We start from the raw sequence: 26756 nt of genomic DNA on the forward strand, positions 1-26756 counted from the left end.
GAGACTTGTAACCAGAGAAACTTTGGAAACTCTACAAACACTTGAAAGTTAAACATTATTCTCCTGAATGACCACTGGGTCGTTGGAGAAGTTAAGAAGGAAGTTTTTTCAATTCTAGAAACAAATGAAAATGGACACACAACATACCAAAACCAATATGACACTGCAAAAACAGTAGTGAGAGGGAAGCTTAGAACAATAAATGCCTTCATCAAAAGTACAACTTCCAAAAAACAACCTAATGATTCATCTTAAAGAAGTAGAAATGCAAGGGCAACCAAACTCAATCTTAGTAGAAGAAAATAAATAATAAATATCAGAGCAGAAGTAAATGGGATTGAAACAAACAAAGACAACACAAAAGCAAGTAAAGAAGGTTTTTTGGGGAAAGATAAACAAAAGTGAAAAAATTTCAGCCAGACTAAAAAACAAAAAATCAGAGAGAAGACCCAAATAAATAAAATCAGAGTTGAAAAAGGAGACATTACAACTGATAGCCAAGAAATTCAAAAGATTGTTTTGAGCAACTATACTATGAGTAACTATATGCCAATAAATTGGAAAACCTGGAAGAAATGGATAAATTCCTAGACATGTCCAACCTACCAGTATTGAACCATGAATAATTTTATATCTGGAACAGACCAACAATAAATAATGGGATCAAAGCTGTAATAAAAAGCCTCCTATCAAAGAAAAGCCAAGGACCTAATTGCTTCACTGGAGAATCCTACTCAAACTATTTCAGAAAATTTAGGAGGAGGGAATAATTTCAAACTCTTTCTACAAGGCTAGTATTATCCTGATAGCATAACCAGGCAAAGAAAAAACAAAAAAGATAACTACACGCTACTATTTCTGATGATCATAGATTCCAAAATCTTCAATGAAATATTAGCAAACTGAATTCAACAACACATTAAAAAGATCACTTATCAAGAACAAGTGGGATTCATCCCAGGGATGCAACGATGGTTCAACATATGCAAATCAATCATTGTGATACACTACTTTAACAGAATAAAGGAGAAAATCTGATCCTTTCAATAGATGCCCAAAAAGTACTTGGTAAAATTCAACATACCTTCATGAGAAAAACTCTCAAAAAACTGGGTATAGAAGGAACCAACCTGATAACTACCTTATAAAACAGAACCACAGCTAGTATTATGCTGAGTGGGAAAAACTGAAAGCCTTTTTTTCTAAGATCCAGAATAAGAGAATGATGCCCACTTTCACTACTTTTATTTCACTTAGTAGTGGAAGTCCTTGCCAGAACAATTAGACAAGAGAAAGAAATAAAGGCATCCAAATTGGAAAGGAATTAAAAATATCCTTCCTTGCAGATGTTATAGCCTTATATTTAGAAAAACCTAAGTACTCCACCAAAAAACCAATTAGAACTGATAAACAAATTTAGTAAAGTTTCAGGACACGAAGTTAACATACAAATTCAGTGGCATTTCTATGTCAACAATAAACTAAAAAGAAACCAAAAAAGTAATCCCATTTACCACAGCTATAGATAAAATTAAATACTTTGGAATAAACTTAACCAAATAAGTGAAATATCTCTATAAAAAACTATAAAACATTGATGAAAGAAATTGAAGAGGACACAAAAACATGGAAAGATACTCCATGTTTATAGAATGGAAGAATCAATGTGGTTAAAATGTCTATACTACCCAAAGCAATCTACAGATTCAGTGCAATCTGTATGAAAATACCAATGAAATTCTTCAGAGAAATGGAAAAAACAATCCTAAAATTTATATAGAACTACAGAAGACTCAGAATAGCCAAAGCTATCCTGATCAGAAAGAACAAAGCTGGAGTCATAACATTACCTTACTTCAAATTATACTATAAGGCTACATCAACAGCATGGTACTGTCATAAAAATGGATGCATAGATGATGGAGCAGAATAAACAAAACCCAGGGATAAATCCATACATATACCACAAACTGATTTTTGACAAAGTTGCCAAGAACATGAATTGGGGAAAATACAGTCTCTTCAATGAATGGTGCTGGGGAAACTGGATATCTACATGCATAAAAATTAAACTAGACTCATATCTCTCATCATGTTCAAAAATCAAATCCAAATTGATTAAAGACTTACATCTGGCAGGGTGCAGTGGCTCACGCCTGTAATCCCAGCACTGTGGGAGGCCAAAGTGGGCAGATCACGAGGTCAGGAAATCGAGACCATCCTGGCCAACATGGTGAAACCCCGTCTCTACCAAAAAAAAAAAAAAAAAAAAAAAAAAAAAAAAAAAAATTAGCCGGGTGTGGTGCCTCGCACCTGTAGTCCCAGCTACTCAGGAGGCTGAGGCAGGAGAATTGCTTGAACTCGGGAGGAAGAGGCTGCAGTGAGCCGAGATCATGCCACTGCACTCCAGCCTGGCAACAGAGCGAGACTCAATCTCAAAAAAAAAAAAAAAAAAAAAAAAAAAATTGAGTTACACCTAAGACCTTAAACCATGAAATTGCAAAAAGGAAACTTTGGAAAATGCTGTAGGAAATGGGCCTGGGCAAAGTTTTCATGACTAAAACCTCAAAAGCGGAGGCAACCAAAGCAAAAGTAGACAAATGGGATCACGTCAAATTAAAAACCTTCTGCAGAGTGAAGGAAACAATCTACAAACTGAAGATACAGCCTACAGAATGAGAAAAAATATTTGGAAACTATTCATCTGATGATTAATAATCAAAATATATAAAGAGCTCTAACAACTGAATAGCAATAAAAAAATCTGATTTTAAAATGGGCCAAAGATCTGAATAGACATTTTGCAAAAGAAGATATAAAAATGGCCAATAGGTATATGAAAAAATGTTCATCATCACTAATCATCAGAGATATTCAAATCAAAACTACAGTGATATATCCTCTCAACCCAGTTAAAATAGCTTTTATTAAAGAGACTGACAATAATGGATGCTGGTATGGTTGTGGAGAATGGGTAACCCTCATAAACTATTGGGAATGTAAATTATTATAGTCAGTATGGAAAACAGTATGGAAGTTCCTCAAAAAAGCAAAAATAGAACTACCATATGGTCCAGCTATCTCACTGCTGGGTGTATATTCAAAAGAAAGGAAATCAATATATCAAAGATGTATTTGAACTTCTGTGTTTATTGCAGCACTATTCACAATAGTCAAGATATGGAATCAACCTAAGTGTCCATCAACAGATGAATGAATAAATAAAATATAGTACTTATACATAATAGAGTATTATTCAACCATAAAAAGAATGAAATAATATCTTTTGCAGTACATGGATGGAACTGGAGGCAGTTATGTTAAATGAAATAAGCCAGGCACAGAAAGATAAATATTGCATGTTCTCACTCATATGTGAGACATACAAAACATAATTTGAACTTGTGGAGATAGAGAATAGAATGAAGATTACTAGTGGATGGGAAAGCTAGTAGAGAGAAAGGGATAAACGGGATGGTTAATGGGTACAAAACTACAGTTTGATAGAAGGAATAAGATCTAGTGTTTGGTAGCACAATAGGGTGACAATGGTTAACAATAATTTATTGTACATTTCAAAATCATTAAGAGTGAAATTGTAATGATTTTAACACAAAAATTATAAATACTGGATGTGAATGATATCCCAATTATGCTAATATCCATTACACATTATTTTCTTGTATCAAAATATCACTTTTACCTCATACATAGGTACAACCATTGTGTATCCATAATAATTAAGAATAAAATTATTTTTAAAAAATAAAAATGACAAAAAACTTTAAAATAATAAAATAACAAAAGTGTAATATATTAAATACATAACACAGTATCATTGTTTTTATTATCAAATATTACGTACTTTACATAATTGTATGTGCTTTGCTTTTTTTTCTTTTTTTTTTTTTTTTTGAGATGGAGCTTCCCCTTGTTGCCCAGGCTGAAGTATAGTGGCATGATCTCAGCTCACTGCAACCTCTGCCTCCCCGGTTCAAGTGATTCTCCTGCCTCAGCCTCCCAAGTAGCTGGGACTACAGACTCCCACCACCACACCTGGCTAATTTTTGTAGGTTTTAGTAGAGATGGAGTTTCACCATGTTGGCCATGCTGGTCTCGAACTCCTGACCTCAGGTGATCCGCCCGCCTTGGCCTCCCAAAGTGCTAGGATTACAGGCGTGAGTCACTGTGCCCAGCCTATGCTATACTTTTACATGAGTGGCAGCATAGTAGCTATTTTTATATCAGCATCAACAGAAAACATGTGAGTAATGTCTTATGCAAGACATTTTGACAGCTATGATGTTATGACAGCTATGACATTATGACAGCCATGACATCCCTAGGCGATAGGAAAGTTTTGGCTTCATTATAATCTTTTGAGACCGCCTTTGTTTATTCAGTCCACCATTGATTGAAACATCATTATTCAGTGCATGACTATAGTGTCTTAACTTCTTATTCTCTTCCATTTCTTATCCTGGTTTTGACTTTTATTTTGGAAATTCTCATAATTACCATCATTTCTTATATCCTTCTAACTCTTAATGTTTTGCTCTTGCAGGTAAAACTCCCTACTTTCCCTCATCACTTTTTGCTTTTAAGCTTTAATTTGTTACTTTTCCCAACTGAAAATTTTCTATCATCTTCTTTGCTAATCTATGTCTTTGTTTTCTTTGAGACTCTTTTATTCACCCTTTCTGATGATGGTAATTTTATTCATTTTCACAAAATTCATTGCAAGCTCAGTGTGTGCTAGGAACTGGGCTAGGTGCCAGGAACTTGATGACTACTTAAAGTGTCTTTGGCATAACAGAGTGTCAGGAGAGAAATACACACACACACACACACACACACACGTATATGTCTCATATATATGAAAGATATGTATATATGTGTATATATGTATATATACATATATATGAATATATATACACATAGATATGAATATATGTGTATATGTGTGTGTGTATATGTGTGTGTGTATGTGTGTGTGTGTGTGTATATATATATATATATATATATATATATGAGAGAGAGAAGTAAGAGAGAGCGACAGGTTCTCAGTCTGTCACTGAGGCTGGAGTCCAGTGGTATGATCATAGCTTACTGCAGCCTCAAACTTCTGGACTCAAGCAATCCTCTCACCTCAGTCTCTTGAGTAGGTGTACTACAGGCACACACCATCATGCCCAGATAATTTTTGTATTGTTTGTTCAGACAGGATTATGCTATGTTGACCAGGGTGGTCTTGAACTCTTGGGCTTAAGCGATCCTTCTGCCTCAGCCTCCCAAAGTGCTGGGATTACAGGCGTGAGCTCCTGTGCCCAGTCTGAGAAATAATTAAGAAGTACAGTAGTCTTCCTGAATCCACACTTTTCCTTTCCACAATTTGTTATCAATGATCATCGTGGTCCAAAAATATTGAATGGAAAATTTTAGAAACAATCAATGAGTGTAAAATTGTGCATCATTCTGAGTGACTTGATGAGATCTCATTCTGTCCTGCCCAGGATGTGAATCATCCGTATGTCCAGTTTATTCACACTGTAGGTGCGTGTTAGCCACTTAGGATCCATCTCAGTTATCAGAAGGACTTTCATGGTATTTTGGTGCATGTTTTCAACTCTTATATGTTACTTAATAATGGTCCCAAAATGCAAAAGTTATGAGGCTGGCAATTCAGATATGCCAGAGAAAAGCTGTAAAGTGATTTCTTTAATTGAAAAGATGAAAGTTTTGAGTTAATTAGGAAAGAAAATTTTATTGAGGTTTCCAAGATCTACTGTAAGAACATATCTTCTATTTGTAAAATTGTGAAGAAGGAAAGAGAAATCTGTGCTAGTTTAGCTGTCACACCTCAGACTGCAAAAGTTACAGCCACGGTGTGTGATAATTGCTTAGTTAAGATGGAAAAGGCATTAAATTTGTGGGTGGAAGATATGAACACAAATGTGTTCTGATTGATGTCATTTGGGTTTGGTACTATATGTGGTTCAAGCATTCACTAAGGGTCTTGGAATGTATTCTCCTGAGGTTAAGGGGGCCTACTGTACCTATAATATAATGTGACAAGAGCCATGGTGAAATGAAAAGTTTAGAATTGTTAAGGGGTGTCTGGGAGCACAAGGAAGGGACCTGAACTCAGACTGAATTCAACAAGAATTTCTGCATATGAATTCAGCAAAAGGGAGGTGAAGAAGTTTTTTAGGCATGTGCAAAACTCACCAGGTATGTTAAAAAACGTCCTGGAAGAAATTTTCCAGGCATGCACAAAGACCCAGAAGGAGAAAGAAAACATGTGTGCACATGGCACTTCATTAGAATTGCAACTGATTCTTTTCTACTCAATCAGTATTTATGTTACTTTCTGTGAACTTACAAACTTAAGACCTTTCTGGTGTTTATATTTGTATGGATTTTTTGTTATTGTTTAAGAATAGGACTTCTCTGTTCCACTTTCATTGTAATTTACCACATGCTATAATTCAGCTCATAGATAATGGGCGCTTTATAACTGTTATTGACTAATTTCAGTGCCTGGGGCAGGTCTGTAAATATATTTCCAAGTTTGTCATAATGAGTGAGGATTGATATGTGTGTTGGTCCTTTTAAAGTGAAGTAAGAATGTGATGATTACAGTGTTTTATTGGCAAACATTCAATTTCAAGTTACTGTTGGTAAAGTATGTAGCATGGTGTGTATATATATATATATATTACAGTGTGCAATTGCTATAGGCAAAGGGCTATTCTATTCTGGAGCAAACCACAACCCAGACTTTAAATCAGAGGCTCCTGGCATTATAAAGATAGAATGGGTTTTCAATGGTCCAGCTCCCTCATAGAAGAAACTGAGACCTAGAGAGGTAATAAATGAAAGAGACAACTCCCAATTGCAATCAGAACTTTTTAATGTCATGTTTGCCTTTATTTCTAATACTTTTGAGAAAAACTGTTGTTTGACATTTCTGTACTTTACACAACTTATATAGTCAATTTTTACATTAGTAAACTAGCACACATAATATTAATATATAGATTTTTTCAAATTAAAAAGCAATGGATTATAAAGAAAGGAGCTTGAGCTTCATATACATATATATGTGTGTAACTACAGCCTATATATATATATTAGCTACAGACTAATAAAAATGTTTTTATATATTATATATTTGAATATAATAATATGTAATTATTACAATATTAAATATATAATATATAATTTGTAAAATATTAATATATGAATATGAATATATATTTATATTCATTTATTTACTAGTCTAACTACAGCCAAAGTTAAGGCTTTCTAGAGGGAAGAAAGTGGAGATTGTTTTTTATTCTAGGTGCCTTATGGGGGACAAAGCTTAAATAAATTGCCTTAATTCTGTGATATCTTTGCTTTCTCACATACAAATGAATATTTAAAGATACGTCTCCAATTTGTTGCTGTTGTTTGCTGGGAATTATTTTTGTTGAGTCACAACAGTTAATCTAAGTTAATATTCACCATGTTTCTATTCAAAAGGCAATGCAAATATCATGAGTCTCCTTTTACAAACGAGGACCTTGAGGCAACTCAGGATTAGGTTGAACAGTTTTTTTCAGGTCTCTCAGTTAATAAGTTGCATAACTGATGTCAGTACATGGTCTGGGACATCAATGCTGCAGTTCAGCATTCATTCCACTCATCAGAAGAACAAGAGGGAGAGAAGGAAGAAGGAGGAAAAGGAATAGGAAAATTAGAAATTGTTTTTTGTTTATTGTCCATTATTCACAGTGTTTAGCACAGCCATACATTAGTGTTTTCAATCTTCATACTAATCATACATCCTTCATACATACTAGATATTATTCTATTTTATAGTTTAGGAAACTGAGTCTCAAAGAAGTTATATTCTTTGCTTATAGTCACACAGCAAGTATTAAAGATACTCCAAAACTTGTCTTCGCACTGCTGCACAAAACTGACTCTGAGCTGTTCCTTATTTCCCTATGGTTTAAAAAATAAATGTCGTGTAATACACTTTAAATTTGATTTCTGTAGGAAAAGTAGATTAGAAACACTCAAAAACAAAGAAACCAAACTCTGTGAAGCTTGGTGTACTGGTAATATCAATGCTCTTTTAGGGGAAAATATAAATATGTTTCTGGACTAAAGTGAAAGTAGAGAATTAAAAGTTTATATCAAAACTGAAACAAAGCAATGTTTTGTGAAGTACACTTTAATAGCCATACAGTGGATCAAAAGATATGATCTCACTTCATAGTAAAACAGGTCCTGCAAGCCCAGGTAACTCAGGAAGCAGAATGGTAATTATTCACAGAAGAAAGCAGGTAGTATACTGTTACAATACTACAGTAGAAAGTCAGAAGGTCACAAAGCTTGCAGGGTAAGTGACACAACTTGAAACTGCTTGGCCCTCTTTAAAAAGAAATAATAAAATGGGAGAGAATGAAGCAAGTTTACCTAATACGTCTTTGCAAGGTAAGTACCAACAACCTATGAACTTTTCACAATCAGAAACTTAAGCAGTGTTGATTACAAAGTCTGTGTGTTTGTGTGAGTGCACACACGCATCCCTGCATGCATGTTCAGGTGCCCTGGCCCTGTTTTTAAGATGTTTTCTGCGAGTGAGAAAAGAGGTGGAGGTTGTTGATTCAGAGGAAGCGTGTTTTCTCAGTTGTTTACAAAGACTCAGGCAACACAGAATCACAAATTTGGGGGACCTGTGGAGGGTATGGAAAGCTTTATCCTTAATCCCCAGTATAATGTTGGAGAAATGGTATAACCAACTTCCAGTGCATTTTCATGTTGGACCTTTTCCAACATTAACAGAACCTTGATTTTTGTCTCTACCTGTGGAGTGTTTATTGGTAATTAAGTTTTGCCATCTCTGGAGTTTACCAGCTCAGTTTCCCTGTAATTAATATAACCACTTTTTTAAAGGTAGAAAACAGGGGAACAGGGGCGAGCCTATCAGTTAGGAGGCTGTGATTTATTTCACAGGTGTTGCTTAATCAGATACCTTTGTCCTTTGAAAGGATTGGCTTTGTTGACATTGGCTTGACTAGGCATCTCTGGTTAGAGGCTTGTTCACAGAAACAAACTTAAGGTCGCTCACATTTCACATTTTTGGGTAAGAAAAGTTATTTCTTAAAGAATAAAAAGAAAGTAGATATTGGGACTAATCAATATTTGTTATAGACTTCTAGAATACCATGAGATCACATAGATCTGCATGATCCTAAAAATATATCACCTATTTTATAGTTAAATTATATTTTTCTTTCATTTCTTTAATCTTTTCTCTACATAGCCTGCTTAAGAATCCCAGAATCTTTTTTTATCTCTGTATATTTCCTAAAAATCTTTCTTGAAATACTATGTAAAATGCTACTATAAAGCATTTTTAATTTAAAAGATTAATTTCAAAAGTCATGTAATAAATTCTATTGAAGAAAAACAGTAAGGTAAAAGGCTCATTTAGCATAATGAGAATCATTTATTTCTATGTGTCTTATGGACAAATGGTATTATGTACAAGATTATAACATATTCCTTATTTGTCTCTAATATTTTTCCTTGGAAAGTATATGGGAAGCCTCTAGTTTGTTCCAGTTGTGCATATGATAATGATTTTACATTAAATGTTTATTACTGTTCGGCAACCACCTAAATAGCCTATTCTAGGCTGTGTGGGTGCATCACCTGTCTGTAGTCAGCGATCAAAATAAACTAAGGAGTAATCAGGCCTCTTTCCATTTCCCTCATTATCCCTATTTGTGTTAGGATCATGGGTAATATTTTTTTAATTGAATCCCAGGTTGTGTATACATTTTGTTGTTGTTTCTTTCTTTTTCTCTGGTGCCTTTTATGTATATTATGTTTCTGGTAATACATATGTTTCACTGTGTAAGGATAGCCTTCCCTTTCCCCTATCCATATATATGTATAAAACTACAATTACTTTCAGAATTATTAATCAGAAAACCATGCACAAAATTCAACACAAGTGATATAGTAAATAATTTGAATGGTGTGCTTTAAGTTCAAGAACAGTGTGCCTAATCTTTAAGCCTTTTGTAGTTGGGTAAAACTTTTGAAATCAGTTGTATACTAGGGAGTTTTTGTTTGTATACTCTGAAAACTTTTCAATAAAATATTTATTCTCTTCTGATCTTATTCATGTTTAAATGTATCCTTGGTAGGTCTGTAAATATTTCAGATCTATCTTTTTGGAGTATTGAAGTGCTTCCCTACCAGTTATATTTGCATCAAGATTCTTAAGAGCACCTATTAATCAAGTGAGGGTTAAAAAGAACCGATAGTAGTTCAGTTGTTGGTTTCATTTCTGGATTTCTTTACATTATAAAGGCAATGGAATGCCTTAACATTTTTCTGTTGTCTGTGATACCCTGTCCAAAATCTGAAATTGAGTTTCAAAATGACCAAAGTGAATGAAAAGTTATTTTCTAGTGTTCAATTTCACCTTTGACTTAATGACATTTATAAAAAATTCTGAGTTTCTTTCAAATAATACTCATTGTCAGCTCCACTTACAAACAGATGTTCTTTAGTGGAAATAACTATGTTAAAATAATATGTTTTGTATATTAAACATGTGGATGACTTACGTGTTTTGACTATGAGGATAATATATTATGTAGATTATCATTGGAACTCCATCAAGTGCTTTGAATAATGATTTTCTAAGGCCACGTATCTAGATTTTCTAGATTCACTGAATGATCTCTAGTTACAATTTGAAAGGCTAGCCATAGATATTGTCAATGATTATTCATCACAGTGCTTTTTCTGTTCATCTCTGACCCAATTATACTCTCAGGGGGTTAGTTGCATGTGCCCTGGTTAGTGGAGCCCATATGCCATTAACATTTAGTGTTTCTGGTAGTATTGAGAACCCATTTTTTTTTCCTGAATAAAAGTGAAGTTATTCCAAGGTTATCTTGAGCTGTGTGAACAGATTTTAATTAGCTTTTCAAACATAAAAAGGAATCTCCTCTTTTAGTCCCAATGACAAGGTAACCCCAGCGGAGAATTGTGTAAAGCTATCATACATGAAGGTTCATAATGTCCTCAGGATTCATAAAATAAATTATCTAGGTAAGGAGAGAATGCTAGAATTTTTTTCTAAACGTTGCAAATATGAATAAAATTGTACAAATAATATGGCATAAGGAATAGGGGTAAGTGCTTTCTAAGCATTGTTATTTGTGAAGGAAAGGATCATTTTTCTTGCATAATGCCTGCAAACTCACCTGCACCACTGAGTGGCACTCTATCACTCCATCAGTCTGTAACAGGAGTAGAGGGAGGGACATGGCTGGGAGATGGGAGGGTGACAGCTCCCTTCCTGGAAGGGAACTACCTGGAATATGCCTTAGGCTAAAGTTTCTTCAGAGGCCATCCTTGAACGTGTAAGGGCTTCTTACCTCTTCTCTGCCTCGAAGGATGTCCATTTCCTACTTCTCCCAGGATTCTTATTAACAGGGTAGGTCCTAGTCAGAATTCGAAAATGGGGAAAGAATCTATCAGCATCCAGCTATGTGCTTCACCTGCTGAGCTCCTCCTACCTCAGGAATCCAGTTTCCATGAGCTTTTAACATGTTCTTTCTCTCCTTTTCATCTTTAGTCGAAATATATTCAAGGGCACCTTCCTCTTTGTAAATAATATGATATACTAATTGGCCCTTGAGATTAATTGAATAAAAAGTATTTCTGAGTTTAATGCTGGGACAATCTTGTGAGAGGAGGCATCTTTAAGTTACGCCTCCCTGGGCTGTTCAATACACTTGGCACTCGTGCTGCCTACCAGCTGCCTGGATGTTTTGAGCGTTTCTAATAATAGCTCTCCTTCTACTTCAGTTCTTCTTAGTTCTCTAGCTCTAGGAAGTCCCTACTCTGAAGGCTACAAAACAGTAGAACTCTGGGGGAAGATGTTCCAAGTACAGAGGAGTTGGCTGGACCCTGAGGAATGCAGAGCTAGCTCTAGATAGCAATCAGCAGGAGATAACTCTTCAACCCACTGAAGGAGAATTTGGCCATCACAGTTAGGAAAACATAATCTTCAGAAAATTAACATTTTCAAGCTAGAAGATAGTCTCAAGTCCAGTGTTTTTACTTTGTAGAGTAACAGAGATCCTATGAAGCTAGGAAAATTGTTTTTGGTTTCACAGAAGCCATTGCCAAAGACCACGTCTCTAACCTGCTGCTCAAAACTGCGTTTACTGCAGTTTTACGGAAGAATTTGGTGCATTATTTTCTAGAGTAATTTACTTTCCTATTTCTAATGGAGAAAGCAGTCTTAGTAATGTTTTCCATATTGACGTCTTTTAGTTTCTATATTTATGGTCTTGAAAGCATTGTCGAGTATTCAGTGAGCTTATTATGGAACCTGTCCATCCAGGCTTGGGTTTTCTCTTTACTAAACAAAAGTTACATTAGCTTGTAAGACATTTAGTTAATTTTCATTACAGCTAGGAGAAGTTGGCTTCTAAGTTCATAGGCACATGTATGGAATGTTTCTTCATAATAGTCATTGTTTAGAAATGGCACTAATTCTATTTAAAATAAGTAAAAGAAAAAAAAAAAACAAACTCTAGGCAGGAGGAGCCTTAGTGTCTATGCTTCCAAGTTGCAGCCTGAGGGTCGTAGTACTTTGTACTCCAACCTGTTATACTGGTTTGGTGTGCATGCTTACTTTCTGTGGTGGGAAAAATATCTCTGTATTCATCATCAGAAACCATGACTGTGAGTGCCTTGAAATCTTTGTGATGCCACAAAGAGGACTAACCAGTATGTGACTCTTCCTTCCCAGCCTACAGAACTTTAATAGCATTTTCAATTAACAGAAGTGCAAGGAGCTCTTGTTGGACCTGTGTTCCATGAGGAAGGCTTTCACTAGCCCTTCATGATAGGTTCAAACACTTGAAGACCTGAGGAATTTCAGAGTTGACATTTAGATATTGAGGTAACAGGACATCGTGGAGTTGAAATTTCCAGAATCTTTGCTGGAAAGTATCATAATCTCAAAACAAAATGAAGCAAATTTGGAGCAAAGAAAGTTGCTGAAAATGTCAAGGCATGAAATCCAAGGTGAGTCCGACCTAAATGAGTGAGTTAGGCAGAGGTGCATGTGAAGATGGACTGGGTACATTTTCCAGGTACAAGAGAGGGTCTTTGCAGCAGGCAAAAGAGATTAGGAAAACAAAATCTGAAGTAAAGCCTAAGAAATAGTTAATGAAATCAACTAACTGAGCTTATGAGCTAACTTTTTCTTTGTCTTTCTAAGTGGAAGTGGAATCTTTACCTTATTAGAAATAAGATGGCAAGCAGTGTATTTGAATAGAACGTGAGATAAAGGTGGTCAATGACATGGTACTTAGTTAAAACCTGCTGTTGGAGGAAAAGCCAATTCTCAAACACTTTGAAATATGGAGTTTGTTCCTGGAGTTTGTTTAATCCCCTTTGATTTAAATAATATTTTATGGTACTGAAATTGTTTCAAAGGGAAACATTTTACATTTCAATTAAAGTCACTGTAAAATCTTCTTGAAGAAAAGGTGATACATAACTACAGGATGACTTGATTGTTTATACGTTATTATTAATCATGCAATAAAAACTTTTCCATCTATTTAAAAGTTTGAATCTGTTTTTGAATGTTTCTTTGAACAAAAGATGCAGTAATAACCTTAAGATTATAAGTATATAAACGTAATTATTACTTTATATGCTATTCTCTGGATTTTGGAAGGAGTTTAAACAAATTTAGCTAATTGAGTAGGACAGTAAGCCAAACTTCTTTGTATCACAGTTTTTTGGGGGAGGACTATTAACCAAACATGTATTTGATTTATTATTGGAAAGTATTAGACTTGATATATAAGTGAAGAAATAACAGGTGACTGCAAAGATTGCAAAGAAGATGTTATTAGGATGACAATACACAAAAGGTCATTGAGCTTCAGTTGATCCCTTGAGCTTCTAATTACTCTTCAGGAAAAGTATGTGTCAATAGTTTTATTTGACAATGCTATTTTGTTGCTCTGGTGACAGATATGTTTAACCATCTGCATAGTCGAACACTTTGGGAGGCTCTTTCATAAATGCTTTCTGTAATTTATATTGAAAAGTAATTTACCTGCCTCTTTAAACCCCTGATTAGTGTAATGCAGGTTGTATATCGTGTCCAAAAAAAAATAATAAAGTTATAAAATCCTACCGACTAAAAAAGTCGAAAGAGAAATACTTTGAAAAGTCAACTGCTAAATTTAATGCAGTTTATAATGAACATGCAAAAGGTGTGCACGTATGCTTGTTAAACCATACAATCAACTTTACCGTGTGACTTGAAACTTCAGTGAAAGATTCATTCTGAGATCTGATTAAACTGCTGAAATCCATTCAATCTCTTGATTCCTTTGTTCTCTCAAAAGTAAGCTCCTTTGAAAACAGGTCATGAGAGGAGAGGAATGAAGGATTATTGTACTTTATCTTCCTCTTTATTTATGACCTTTAATGCAATCGTAGACCAGCCTATCTTCCATTAAACTATTGATAAATCTTGAAAATTTCTCCATCACATCCGCATTTCTTGGAGGAAGCTTTCAGAGATGGAGAAATAACTGCCTCAAAAGGTAGACATTGCTTCCATTCTTGCTGATTCTTGGTATTGTTATAACACAGGGATGTAAATAAGAAATTATAGAGGAATCTAGGAATTTATAGAGGGTTTCATAGAAGAGAGATGATTTGAAATTTCCTTGGCAGTTTGATAAACTGGAATAAGTGACCAGAAGGAAAAAAGCCTTCACTGGTCAAAAGAACAGCTGAGAGAAAGCATGGAAATTGTTTCTATGTATTTACTTGCTTTATTTCCCCCCTCTTTTGGAAACAGAGGATTTTTCAAAATTCTCTACTTTGCTATAGGCTATAAATAAATAAACATAATAGAAATAAGATTAAGACAATGTAACAGTTAAAATTTGTATACAAAATATATGCCAGAACATGCTGAAAAACTGTCAAGCAGGTGACAAATTTGCTTTCAAGCCTCCTAGCAGCCAAAAGAAAATAATAAATTGTTTTTCACATTTATGGTCTTCAAATTATATAGATATGTACCAGTCATTCAACAGATGCATGGATTTCTTGATAGACATGATGATAGAAATTGAAATCATTTCTATAGAGGATAAGAGACAGGCCTAACTAGAAGAGAGCGTTTTTATTAGAAAACACTGAGCATTAAAATTAAAATTGTTATAGAGAGAAGGAAAATACTATTATATAACTCATATAAGAATATTGACATAGATGATTTTCCTTTGAGCTCCTAAAGCTATTGCACTATGCAGCCATATATTTGTCACAAAAACATTTCTGCAGAAAAAATTTCAAACCTATAGTAAATCTGAAAATAGAAAGGAAAATAATAGAAGAATAATTTAAAAATATAGATTGTACAAGATCTATGTATTTACATGATTTACATATTTACACTGTTAAAACTTCAGAATAAAAATAGATTCTTTTAAAATTTAGGCTTCTATATATATATCTTATAAGCTTACTCAATTATCTGTCCCAGAGTTCCTAATGAATTTTATATAGGTGTTTTGCATTTGGTTAATGAAGGGTTCAGTGCAGTTACTATGGCAGATCTGGGGAAGAGGAGAATAGAGATAAGAATAAGGAAGAGCATATGGGCATTGATAATAACGACTTTATAACCTTCAGATGCAATGAAGTAATGATGTTGCCTAGAAGTTATTTTATATGTAGGTAAATAGGAATTTGGAGAAAAAGAAAAAATTACTAAGAAAATATTAATGTGTTTATTCTTGACTCTGATTTCTGATCAGTTTTAGCATCATATTTTATATTTTTTCCAGTTTACAATTAGACCTATAAAAATTTCTTTGGGGCATCTTTTTTTCTTTTCTAGATTAGAAAACCCATAATATTGTCTATATTTCTATAAAATACTTACTAATTACTAAATCATATTTATCAAAATATCTTATGTTGTTTAGTAACATAATCTGCAATTAAGTTGGTATGTAGATGATAGAATGTTCTGGAAAAGGAGTCTATGTAAAATATTTAACTAAATTGATTAGATAATAAATAGTTTATCTTCATAATCACAAAAATAAAAAAGGGGAAAGAACTAGTAAATTGGGTACTAATTTAAGGCAGAAACTTACTAAGCTTATTTGACTCTCACAGTGTTGGCCTTCTCCTTTCTTCCAACAAACACACCAAGCTGATCCGCTATTAACACTTACATGTTTTGGTTGTTTCTGCTGAACTTCTTATATTATGTTCCTTCTTGTCAATCAGTTATCAGATTAAATATCATCTCCAGCCTCACAAACTAAACTAGCCAGTCTGTCTTAATGTGTGATTTTTTAATTCTTTTAATATGTCACCATAAGCCATTTTCCTTTTTTGGTATATTTGTTTATTGTCTATTTCACTGCAATAAAATGTTCTCTTCCTGAGATGAAAGGCCATAGCTGACTTGTTTATTGCTTCATTTCTAGTGCGTAGATCCATAGCTAACATATACTATATTTTCTCAAGTTTAATATGCTCAGAAAAAAAGCATAAAATGCACAGTCTTATTCCTATGTGTATATGCAATTTACATTTATTCTAACATGAAAATTAGTTGAGCATAAAGTAGCAGCATTTAACATGATCAGTACAAAACAAAATAAAACAAGAAGCTTTATATAAAAGAACCATTGGCAAATAAAAATTGTCTCAAATTGAAACAGACCTTTTTTCAAGAATAATAATAGTTGGCATAGAGTCTCTTTATTCTGAGATTGGACGTAGTGCACTGTTATTCAAAATTAGAGAATTTATTCCTCCTCATTTTCTCTAGTTCTGTGTTACAGTGACTCTGGTTGGATTACCTAGATGAGCTCTCAGAAAGTCTAAGAATGAAAAGGCAAGTAACAAATGAAACTTAGAGCAGCAGAATGTAAGGAGAGAAGCTCATGAAAGAGTCAAAGGGTTGGTTCTTATTGGTAACAGGAGGGTAATTTCAAAGGCTTCAGACATAATGCTAAGGTACTAGGTGTGATGGATGGCTGTGCATCTAATGTAACTGCATCTAGATACGTTGTGAGGGGTAGATAGGTTATTTTGGAAGAAGGAGAAATGTAATGCTTTTACCTTTGGATAAATTGCATTTGTGATAACAGTGAGGTATCGAAATATTAATGTATTCATTTAATATAATTTATTTTACATGATTGTTTTAGATATGGAGGGTATGTCTGCTGCCTTTGATTAATTCTCAGTTCTTTGGGAAATTTAGTGATGTGCTTATTTATATTTGTATATATTAGGCATATGCCCCTTACTGGGTAATTGTGAAAATTAAAAACATAAATATGCCAAACACTTGGAGCAGTCCATGGCACATAGTTTACACTTGATAAATGTTTTTTCTGTTCCCACAATCATCAACACCATCATTTTAATTTTAAACCTCATCCTTATTGTTATCCATCATCATAGTGATGATGCACTGAATTCATGTGATTATAGTGGGATTCGAAAAAAGAATTTGGGAGACACTTGAGGTTAAATTGGCGTTTGCTTGTACTGAAGGAGGAAAAATGAAGACACTGTGAAAACTTGATTTCTTGCTTGGATGACAGCAGGAATAGTATCCTTAACTGATTTAGAGAATGTAGGATGGGGACCGTTTAGAGAATAGAAATATAATGAGACTGCTTTAAAACAGTTATTCTAAACTGTAATTGTATATTTTGATGAAAATGTCTAGGACTTAAATTGTAAAATTGAGACTAGACCTTGGGAGAGAGAGAAATAGGATGGAAATAAAGCTTTAGGAGTTATTAAGGCATAAATGTTGTATGACATTGTGAATAGGTGAGATTATACAAAGATGAATGGTAGAGGAAGAAGACATGAAGAATGATGATGGAGTATAAAGTCTGAGCAGAAATAAAAGAAACTGAGATGAGTCCATGGGAGAGAGAGAAGACAAAGATGACAGAGTTTTCAGAGGAATTCATGCTGGGAATTGCTATTTAAAATGAGTGAGAAATATTAAAGGACAGAATAGTCAAACAGCAAGGATTTGGTGACTCAAGCCTGGAACTAAGGTGAGAAATGAGAAATAATACAACTGGAGAATCACTGGGAATGAGGTGAAAAAAGATGAAATTATAGAGTATAACTTTAAGAAGCTTAAAACAGTAGAAATTCTGTCATAAAGCCCTGGGAAATGACCATACTTTGGAAATGGGAGAAACAAGAGTGGAAAAAAGAGGTAGTTACACCACAGCAGTTCTAGGAGATAAATATCATTTTTCCCTTTTCACAAATGGAAACCGAATTTCAGTGAAGGAAAGAATGAAAGTGCTCAAATAGAAGGGGTGTGTCTGAAGACGATGAGGACTTGGATTCCTAGAGTAACTTTAAAGAGCAGAAATGCAGATTTATCTTTCTGGAAGGAAAAATATGAGTGAGTGTAATGACAAATTCGCTGGATTACAGAGAGTCGGTAATGGAGCTCTTCCCAGCTGGATCTTCGAAGCAAAGGGTGAGTTTATTTGGCTAAGAGTCAAGATGGAGCTGTGTGTGGAGTGTTGAATCCATGAAAGATAAATAAAAAGATCGGCTAGCCACAGCTGCAGTGAAGTTAGGCAAGAGATAGTGTCAGTGAATGTGGGAAAGCACTAGGAAAAAAAATAAAATGCACTTTGGGAGGCCAAGATGCATGGGTCACCTGAGGTCAGGAGTTTGAGACCAGCCTAGGTCAACATGGTGAAACCCAGATTCTACTAAAAATACAAAATTAGCTGGGCGTGGTGGCTCATGCCTGTAATTCCAGCTACTTGGGAGGCTGAGGCAGGAGAATCACTTGAACCTGGGAGGCAGAGGTTCCAGTGGGCCGAGATCACGCCATTGCACCCCATCCTGGGCAACAAGAGCGACGAAACTCCGTCCCCACCGCCAAAAAAAAAAAAAAAAAGCAGGCTAATTATGAAGTCAGTTTCACAGAGATGTGAGTGAGTTTGTGGGTGTGTGTGTGTATGAGTGTGTGTGTAAGCGTGTGTGCGTGTGTATGTGTTATCAGCATGTTTGCATTTTAGGTAGAGATTGTTATTCTGGAATATTTATTCTCCATTGTGTGATATCGCCCCCAAAATCCTACTTCATCCAGTTATCTTCAGATTGTATGCCACTGGACTATAGCAGAACTAGAAGAGAAAGTACGTTTCATTACCAACCCATCCACCCTTTGAAAAGCAATGGAACACCCATGCTCCACTGCCCATAAATTTTGATAATGGTATATTCTGTGTAACATTAGGAAAGCATCCATATATACCACTGACCATATAGTATGAATGTGATATACCTATGAGACTGAAATGATGAGGACCTACTTTCATTTGACTCTATTTGAAGAAGGCAAAATACGGTTGGTATCAATGTTTACCCACTGAAATATTTCAAGACTTTTGGATAATCTGTGATTGACATTAGGGTTTGTGTCATTATCTTGTTATTATTATCAATAATAACAAAAAATTAAAAAAAACACAATTAGCCATTTAGTAAATGCCACTAAGGGACAGAGCTAGGATTTAAATCAAGGAAAATCTGAATCAATTGTTTCTTGACCACTATATTTTGCAGGTGTCCACTTTAAAAGAGCTACTTTAAAAAAATAGAATTTTCCAGGAGAGTACTTTAAATATTTACCATTTATGTCCATATGCAAAAATTACTGACTTAAATTTTATTACTGAAAAAATAATATTTTATTCACAGTCCCTTTTATAGCTGATGTATCTGCTTTTCTATAGACACTGTGTTTTACAAAAATTCATATAACTTCATGTACAACATAGTGCTTTCTGTTTTGGTGCATCTTGATTCCTCTTATCCTACCTACCCTCACACTCTTATGATATTTCCATCATACCTACATTCCTGACACTTTTATTGAAGGTGACAAAGCTCTGAACAAGTAGTTGAAGGTAAATGGGTTCTACTAAATTCAAGAATGTTTTGACCATTAACCTTCAGTTTGAAGTTTTAGGTGACCAAAAACTAGCATAAAGAAATGTAGATTTACCTTTACAAAATACATGTTAAAGAGGTTTTTAAACAATTGATGCTTTGCTGATGCAAATGATATTTCCTCTTCAGTGTTTCTAACTTAACAAATTACATGTAAAAGCCATAAACTCCTTCATATTATCCATAAACATAATAAAAAATGTTACACCACATAACTTTGACTTAGTCAATAATTCTAGGCTTAGCCTTAGGGTTTGAAGAGAAAATTATTCTTGTTACACATTTTAATTATGCTGTAAACTTCGGGAAATAGCTATTGATCTTCAGCATCTGGCGTCAGAAAAGTTGTTTCTTTCTTGTTCCGTAGCCAGTGAAAGTTTGCCACATAGGCTAAAAATGAAGGATGAAGGATTATTATTTTTTTAAATTTGTGTAACTTAAATGTTAGGAGACAAAAGATTATCTTCTCTATACATCTTTCTGCTGAACACTAGAAACATACATCTGAGCTAAGAAATATACTAACGTGGCCGGGCACAGTGGCTCACAGCTGTAATCCCAACACTTTGGGAGGCCAAGGTGGGTGGATCGCCTCGGGTCAGAAGTTCAAGGCCAGCCTGGCCAACATGGCGAAACCCTGTGTCTACTAAAAATACAACAGTTAGCTGGGCGTGGTGGTGCATGCCTGTAGTCCCAGCTACTCGGGAGGCTGAGACAGGAGAATTGCTTGAACCTGGGAGGTGGAGGTTGCACTGAGCTGAGATCATGCCACTGTACTCCAGCCGGGGTGACAGAGCCAGACTCTGTTTCAAAATAAATAAATAAATAAATACCTTGTTTTAAGAAAAATGATAACATTATCCAGTGCTACTCTTGACGATCTTTAATATTTTAATATAGAAATATGGGAGCCGAAGCAGGAAATCTTTTTTGAAATTACAGGCTTTAAGGTTCTTCAAAGCTTATATGAAATGGTGAACATTGTGATTATCATTTTGGAAGCCATTATTTCACAAATTTTCATACTTGAAGTAGTAATATGGGCGAAAACCTCGTGCTGTTAAGATTAAGCGGATATTCTAACATCTATGATGCTGATTATGATGATAAGAGTAGCTACTAACTGGTAAACTATTTTTAGGGGATGGGCATTACTTACAAACACTTTACAGATATGGCCATATTTAAGAGTCACGTCCACCACATGAAAATGGCCCTTCATTTCTCCATTTTACAGAAGGCTCCTTGAGGTTAAGTAACTTACTCAGGATTATGCAGAAACTAGGTGGCAGAGCCGGGATTCGGGATTCAAACTGTCTGACTCATATAATGATGGTTTACTTGAATAGAGATAGGCTCCTTCAGTTGCCATTTTTGGCAAGTTGAGAACTCAAATTTAAAGCATTTCACTGAAGTAGATTCATATTTAAATTTAAACATGCTAAATTTTGTATTATGCCTTTGTTCATCCAACAAATATTTATTGAAATATGATTATGTAGCAGGTATAGTGTTAGTAACTGCTGAAGCTAAGCTAAATTCAAGGAGACAGGGATCATAGCCGCTCATAGCTTACTAAGGGAAATATTACACTGTAATGTGAAAAAGGAAAAACCAATGTATTCATCTACACACACAAACACACACACACACACACACATTTCATGTAGCTTCAGGTTTCTCTGATAAACATTCTGAAATTGCTCCTTGAATTTTCAGTACCTAATTAAAGGTATGGTAGTTTCTGTTTAATACTGTGATGCCTTGTTTGTGAGTTTGGATAACTCAGTGGCCTTTATAACTCCAGTCATTCATTAAAGATGCTATTTTGAAAGCATTGTCTGGGAGTTTATATTGACTTTTCTTGCAAATGGACATCCCCAACCTCCTCACAGTGAGAACTAATGAATATAATTTTCACCCATTTCTTCTTAACCTACAATGCAGTTAAATCCAGTGGTTAAAGAATCTGTTGAGCATTTCGTGTATGTAATGCCCTAATAGTGGCTCTGGATGTAATGGTTTGCATTAATCTATTTAACTTAGTTTTATGTAATGAATTAAACTAAAACTCACTCTCTCTGTCTGTCTCTCTCTCTCTCTCTCTCTGTGTACATGTCTTTATTTATTTATTTATTTATTTATTTATTTTAGACAGAGTCTTGCTCTGTCACCCAGGCTGGAATGCAGTGGCACAATCTTGGCTCACTGCAACTTCCGCCTCCCGGGTTCAAGTGATTCTCCTGCCTCAGCCTCCTGAGTAGCTGGGACTACAGGGGCACATCACTATGCCCAGCTATGTTTTATATTCTTAATAGAGATGGGGTTTCACTCTTCTGGCCGGGCTGGTCTTGAACTCCTGACCTTGCAATCCACCCACCTTGGCCTCCCAAAGTCCTGGGATTACAGACATGAGCCACCACACCTGGCTGTTTCTTTTTATAAAAAATACAAGCATATATATTTAGGGTTATGTGGAATAATGTGCCTTTGCCAGTTTAGTGCTTTTGAACATACATCAGTCATGGCATTTAGGCATGATTTGAATTTTACATTTTGAGTAAAATGAAATCTGGGAAGCCTATTATATGCCAGGTACTTATCCTGGGAATTATATTTAAGTCACCCCATTTCATTCTCACAACAACATCTAAAGAAACTAATAGCTTTACATTATAATATTCGTGCATGCCATTCTGCTTGGAAGGAAACATATTGAAAGAGGGAAATTCAAGCAGAGTAGGTGATACCTGCTTCCTCCTCAAGGAATAAAGAATTCTGCCATCAAATAAATTGAAAGGGTATTTCAAGAATAAGAAACCAGTTGTACAAAGGCATACTGGCATGACTAGTGTGTTTGGAGAATTTTAAGCATTAGTTAATGATATTTGCCCAACAAACATTAAGTTACTGGAGTGCTGTTTTTCCTGGGCTGGCATAATACAAGCCTCCAGCCCGCTGATTACAGTGGGGTTATAAGGCTATCAAAATTTTAAACAGAGTGGATGGTAGTATGCTGTTTTTACTTCATCTTGGTACATGAGTACGATATAGTTAAGGCTTTGTGCCTGTTCACCAGATGGCATGTGAGTACATGTGCACATGTTATAGAAGTTATCTACATTTTCAGTGAACTGCTTTTGTGGAATGCTCCAAATTCTCATCATGAATTTACTCCTATATGAGAACAGAATATCAATGCTTCTTGACTACAGTCTCCCCTACTGATACTTAATGTGCCAAGTTAAAATACTTGCATAGTGGACAATAAGGCAGCATGGGGATTTCCTATTCCTGTTTCCTGCCAAATTGACAGGTTGCATTGCAGCAGGTGCACCTCAAAGTGATTAAGAATGTAAGGGCTGACAAAACATGTGTGATGTGACTGCAGGCATTTTATGTGAGTGACATGTCATGGCAAGTATTGGCCTCAAGAGATTATACTTGGGGCTCTAGGTGTGAGGGCAATCTATATGTGTGTAAAAGCATCATTGAGAAGGAGAGTACTCAAGAAAAAATAACCTTGACTGGGAGTCTTTCCATCAATGAAGTACATTGCAATTCAAGGTATTTTTTTTGCTACTTAAATATTTTACAAATGTCCTATTTTTATGAGTAGATGAAATAGACTTGTGTCTTGAACAGTGTGATTATTTGACTGCTGAACAACTCATTAAGCTGCCAGGACAGTGAGAGTCTGCTTTGTTAAAATTCATGATAGATGCTCACACTGCTAATCCTAGCACTTTGGGAGGGTGAGGAAGAAGGATCCCTTGAGCCCAGGAGTTTGAGACCAGCCTGGCAATATAGTGAGACCCTATCTTTACAAAAACAAAAAAGTTAGCTGGACGTGGTGGCATGCACCCATAGTCCCAGCTATTTGGGGGCTGAGGTGGGATGATTGTTTGAGCCCAGGAGGTCAAGGCTGAAGTGAGCTGTGATTGCACCACTGCACTCCAGCCTGGGTGACAAAATGAGACCCTGTCTCAAAAAAAAAAAAAAAAATCACGATTGGCGAAAAAAATGCAATATAATTCGGTCATCCAATTTAACGAACACATTTAGTCCGTGTTATCAACCTCTCCAATTCGAGGATTTCTGACTTATTTTACATGTAAGAAAATAAACAATATAAATGCCATTGCATTATTTATTAATTTTCAAAAATGATAAAAAAGCAGGAGTGAAAAGAGTAGACTTTGGAGTGTAGATAAAATAGTTGTTCACTATGTACACACATGCACACACACATATATTTGAATAGAAATACAGGAGAAATATGGACTTCTAGTAACCATTCCATGAACCACTGGTTGACAGACCCCAGATTAAGAATTTTTGTGTTTATGTACCTTTTTTAAGAGACAGAGTTCATAGGTTTTCTCAGATTTTGATAGTAATCAGTAATCTCAACAGCATTAAAATGATTTCTAAAGTTCTTTCTATATTTAAAATTGTGTAATTCACTTTACATCCTAATATATTCCTGTTGAAACATATTTGCTTTTCTCCAGAGAAACAGAAATATATCTTATTCTCCAAGAAAGAAAAAAAAGTGTGTCCCTTAATTTATGACTAAAATAACTAAAATCTGTGTTTATAACATTGTAACAAAAAATAATTTTTGGCATTTTTTCATAAGCATTTAAAAGCAGTCTTAAAGTAATATCTTGCTGGTAATGATTAAGGTGGAATGTTATTTGCCTATTTTTCATTTTACATGGGCCATTAAAGCCAAATCTGAGAGTGATAAATGCTTAGGAGAAATGAAAAATACCTCAATCATGCTTATAGTAATAATTTAATTTTTAAAAATTCCCTATTATGATTAATCAGCTTAAAAGATAGATAAAAGTGAAACCTTGTTTTTTTTTGAGGGAAAACTAAAATGCATATTTCAAGAATTATACAAAACAATATTTTAACCAGGTTTATTTCCATCATATCTACTATAATGTACAGTATATATTCGTTTTATGTGATCAGATGTTAACAGCACAAATAATCTTGGACTTTAGCAGCATAATACATTTTGCACAAAATACAATAAAAATCTTCTCTCTTTGTTATTATATGTGCAAAGCTAGGAAAGGATAGCGAATAGGATCTGAACTCTTATTCTAAGGCTCTGTAAGAGCAAAACAGAGAGACAGGACCCGTTGAAAAAACCGTGAAGCTGTTGATATTTTCTTTGTTTGTTTTTTACTCTTCAACTTGTTTGCTACATTTCCTTTCTTCCATGGCTAACCATCCTCTAGCTCTTTTCCCCTCTGTCCCTCCCACCACATAACCTTCTTATAATACTTCTGCATAAAATGAACCAACAAAATTGTTCACAGTAAATATTTATAAAATATTCGTAATGGTAGAATTATACGCATAGGTAGGAGATATAGTTTTGTGTGATATCATCTGCTCTGTGTCCTTCAAAAATATTGCTGGATGACAACTGTCAGTATTTAAAGTAATGAGTTCATACTATTCCACCCTCCTCTTTAGTTTTTCCTCATTTACTAGGTACCACCAGCAATTCCACAGACTGAGAATCTTTGTAGCTAAATGGATTCTTTTGACTTTGTTAATGATTTATTATCCTTGTCTGTTATATTGAATTTCAACAGCCATCTTTGTGAGATAGCCCATAGAGGAGGAATTTGTGACAGGGATATTTCTTGTGTTCTGTCTTAGTTGGCTTGGGCTGCTAAAACAAAATACCGTAGATTAGATGGTTTAAACAATAGATATTTATTTTCCACCATTCTGGAAGCTGGGAAATTCAAGATTAAGGCATTAGCAAATGTAGATTTGGTGAGGGCTCTCTTCCTGGCTTGCAGATGGCCAACTTCTTGCATTTTTCTTACATGGCCAGGAGAGAAAGCACTGGGCTTTCTTCTTCTTTTTTATAAAACATGAATCTCATTATGAGGGCCACAACCCCAAGACTATTTAAACCTAATTATCACCAAAAGGTCTCAACCTTAAATACCATCACATTTAGTTTAGCCAGCTGAAACTGCTTAAAATTGCAAAATATGCATTTTGGGGGGAGACAAACATTCAGTCCATAAGATGTGCTATTCAAAGAAGCTACTTAGAGGCTTACCTTTTAGGTTTATTTTCATATATTTTACATCTATGTAGATATCTATGCACCAAACTTGAGATCTCAGTAATTCAGTACTGATGGTTAACAAACTTATGAAGCTGGCCAGTGTATCCTTAGGGATTAATTAAAGTGATCCTTCCGTTATCTTTAATTGAGGCCTTCTTTCATAAATCAGCATGTGAAATAGATAGACATTACTTCAATCTCCATTCCATTCTCAATTCTCCCTATTTCAGGCATTCAGGAAAGGCTCTCACATCTCTGCCATACCCCCAAATCCAACAACAAAGAAAAACATCATTTTAAATATAACCGCTTAGCTCCAGGAATTTCATTAACTTTTAACTTTGATTTTTAGGATTCATTTGAGTTTTATCCACTCAGTATTAAAAATACAGCTTCCTTAGGTTTAAGAGTCATAACTGTTAAGTGTCTATAGCTATCTTAAAGTATTTGAAGACAGGTGATGTAGAATATGGATTAAAGAATTGTTAAATAGCATTGCAAGGGAGAAGCAGTAAGACCAATGGATAGCAGCTAGAAA

General features: G+C 34.8%; 1 protein-coding gene across 8 annotated transcripts in view; it reads left to right on the top strand.

The window, feature by feature from the left end:
* NAALADL2 (N-acetylated alpha-linked acidic dipeptidase like 2) overlaps positions 1–26756 on the top strand; it is a 1368615-nt gene that overhangs the window by 412230 nt on the left and 929629 nt on the right. Inside the window, exon 1 of one of the 8 annotated variants that reach the window (XM_001166648.7) lies at positions 8362–8487. The exons of the other annotated variants lie outside the window; for them this stretch is intronic. Coding sequence (XP_001166648.2) covers positions 8445–8487 — 43 coding nt within the window. The 5' untranslated portion in view covers positions 8362–8444. Of the gene's footprint in view, positions 1–8361; positions 8488–26756 lie in introns of those variants that run through there. 8 annotated transcript variants of the gene reach the window in all.

Source organism: Pan troglodytes, chromosome 2 (genome assembly GCF_028858775.2).
Source record: "Pan troglodytes isolate AG18354 chromosome 2, NHGRI_mPanTro3-v2.0_pri, whole genome shotgun sequence".
In the NCBI taxonomy this organism is placed as follows: Eukaryota; Metazoa; Chordata; class Mammalia; order Primates; family Hominidae; genus Pan; species Pan troglodytes.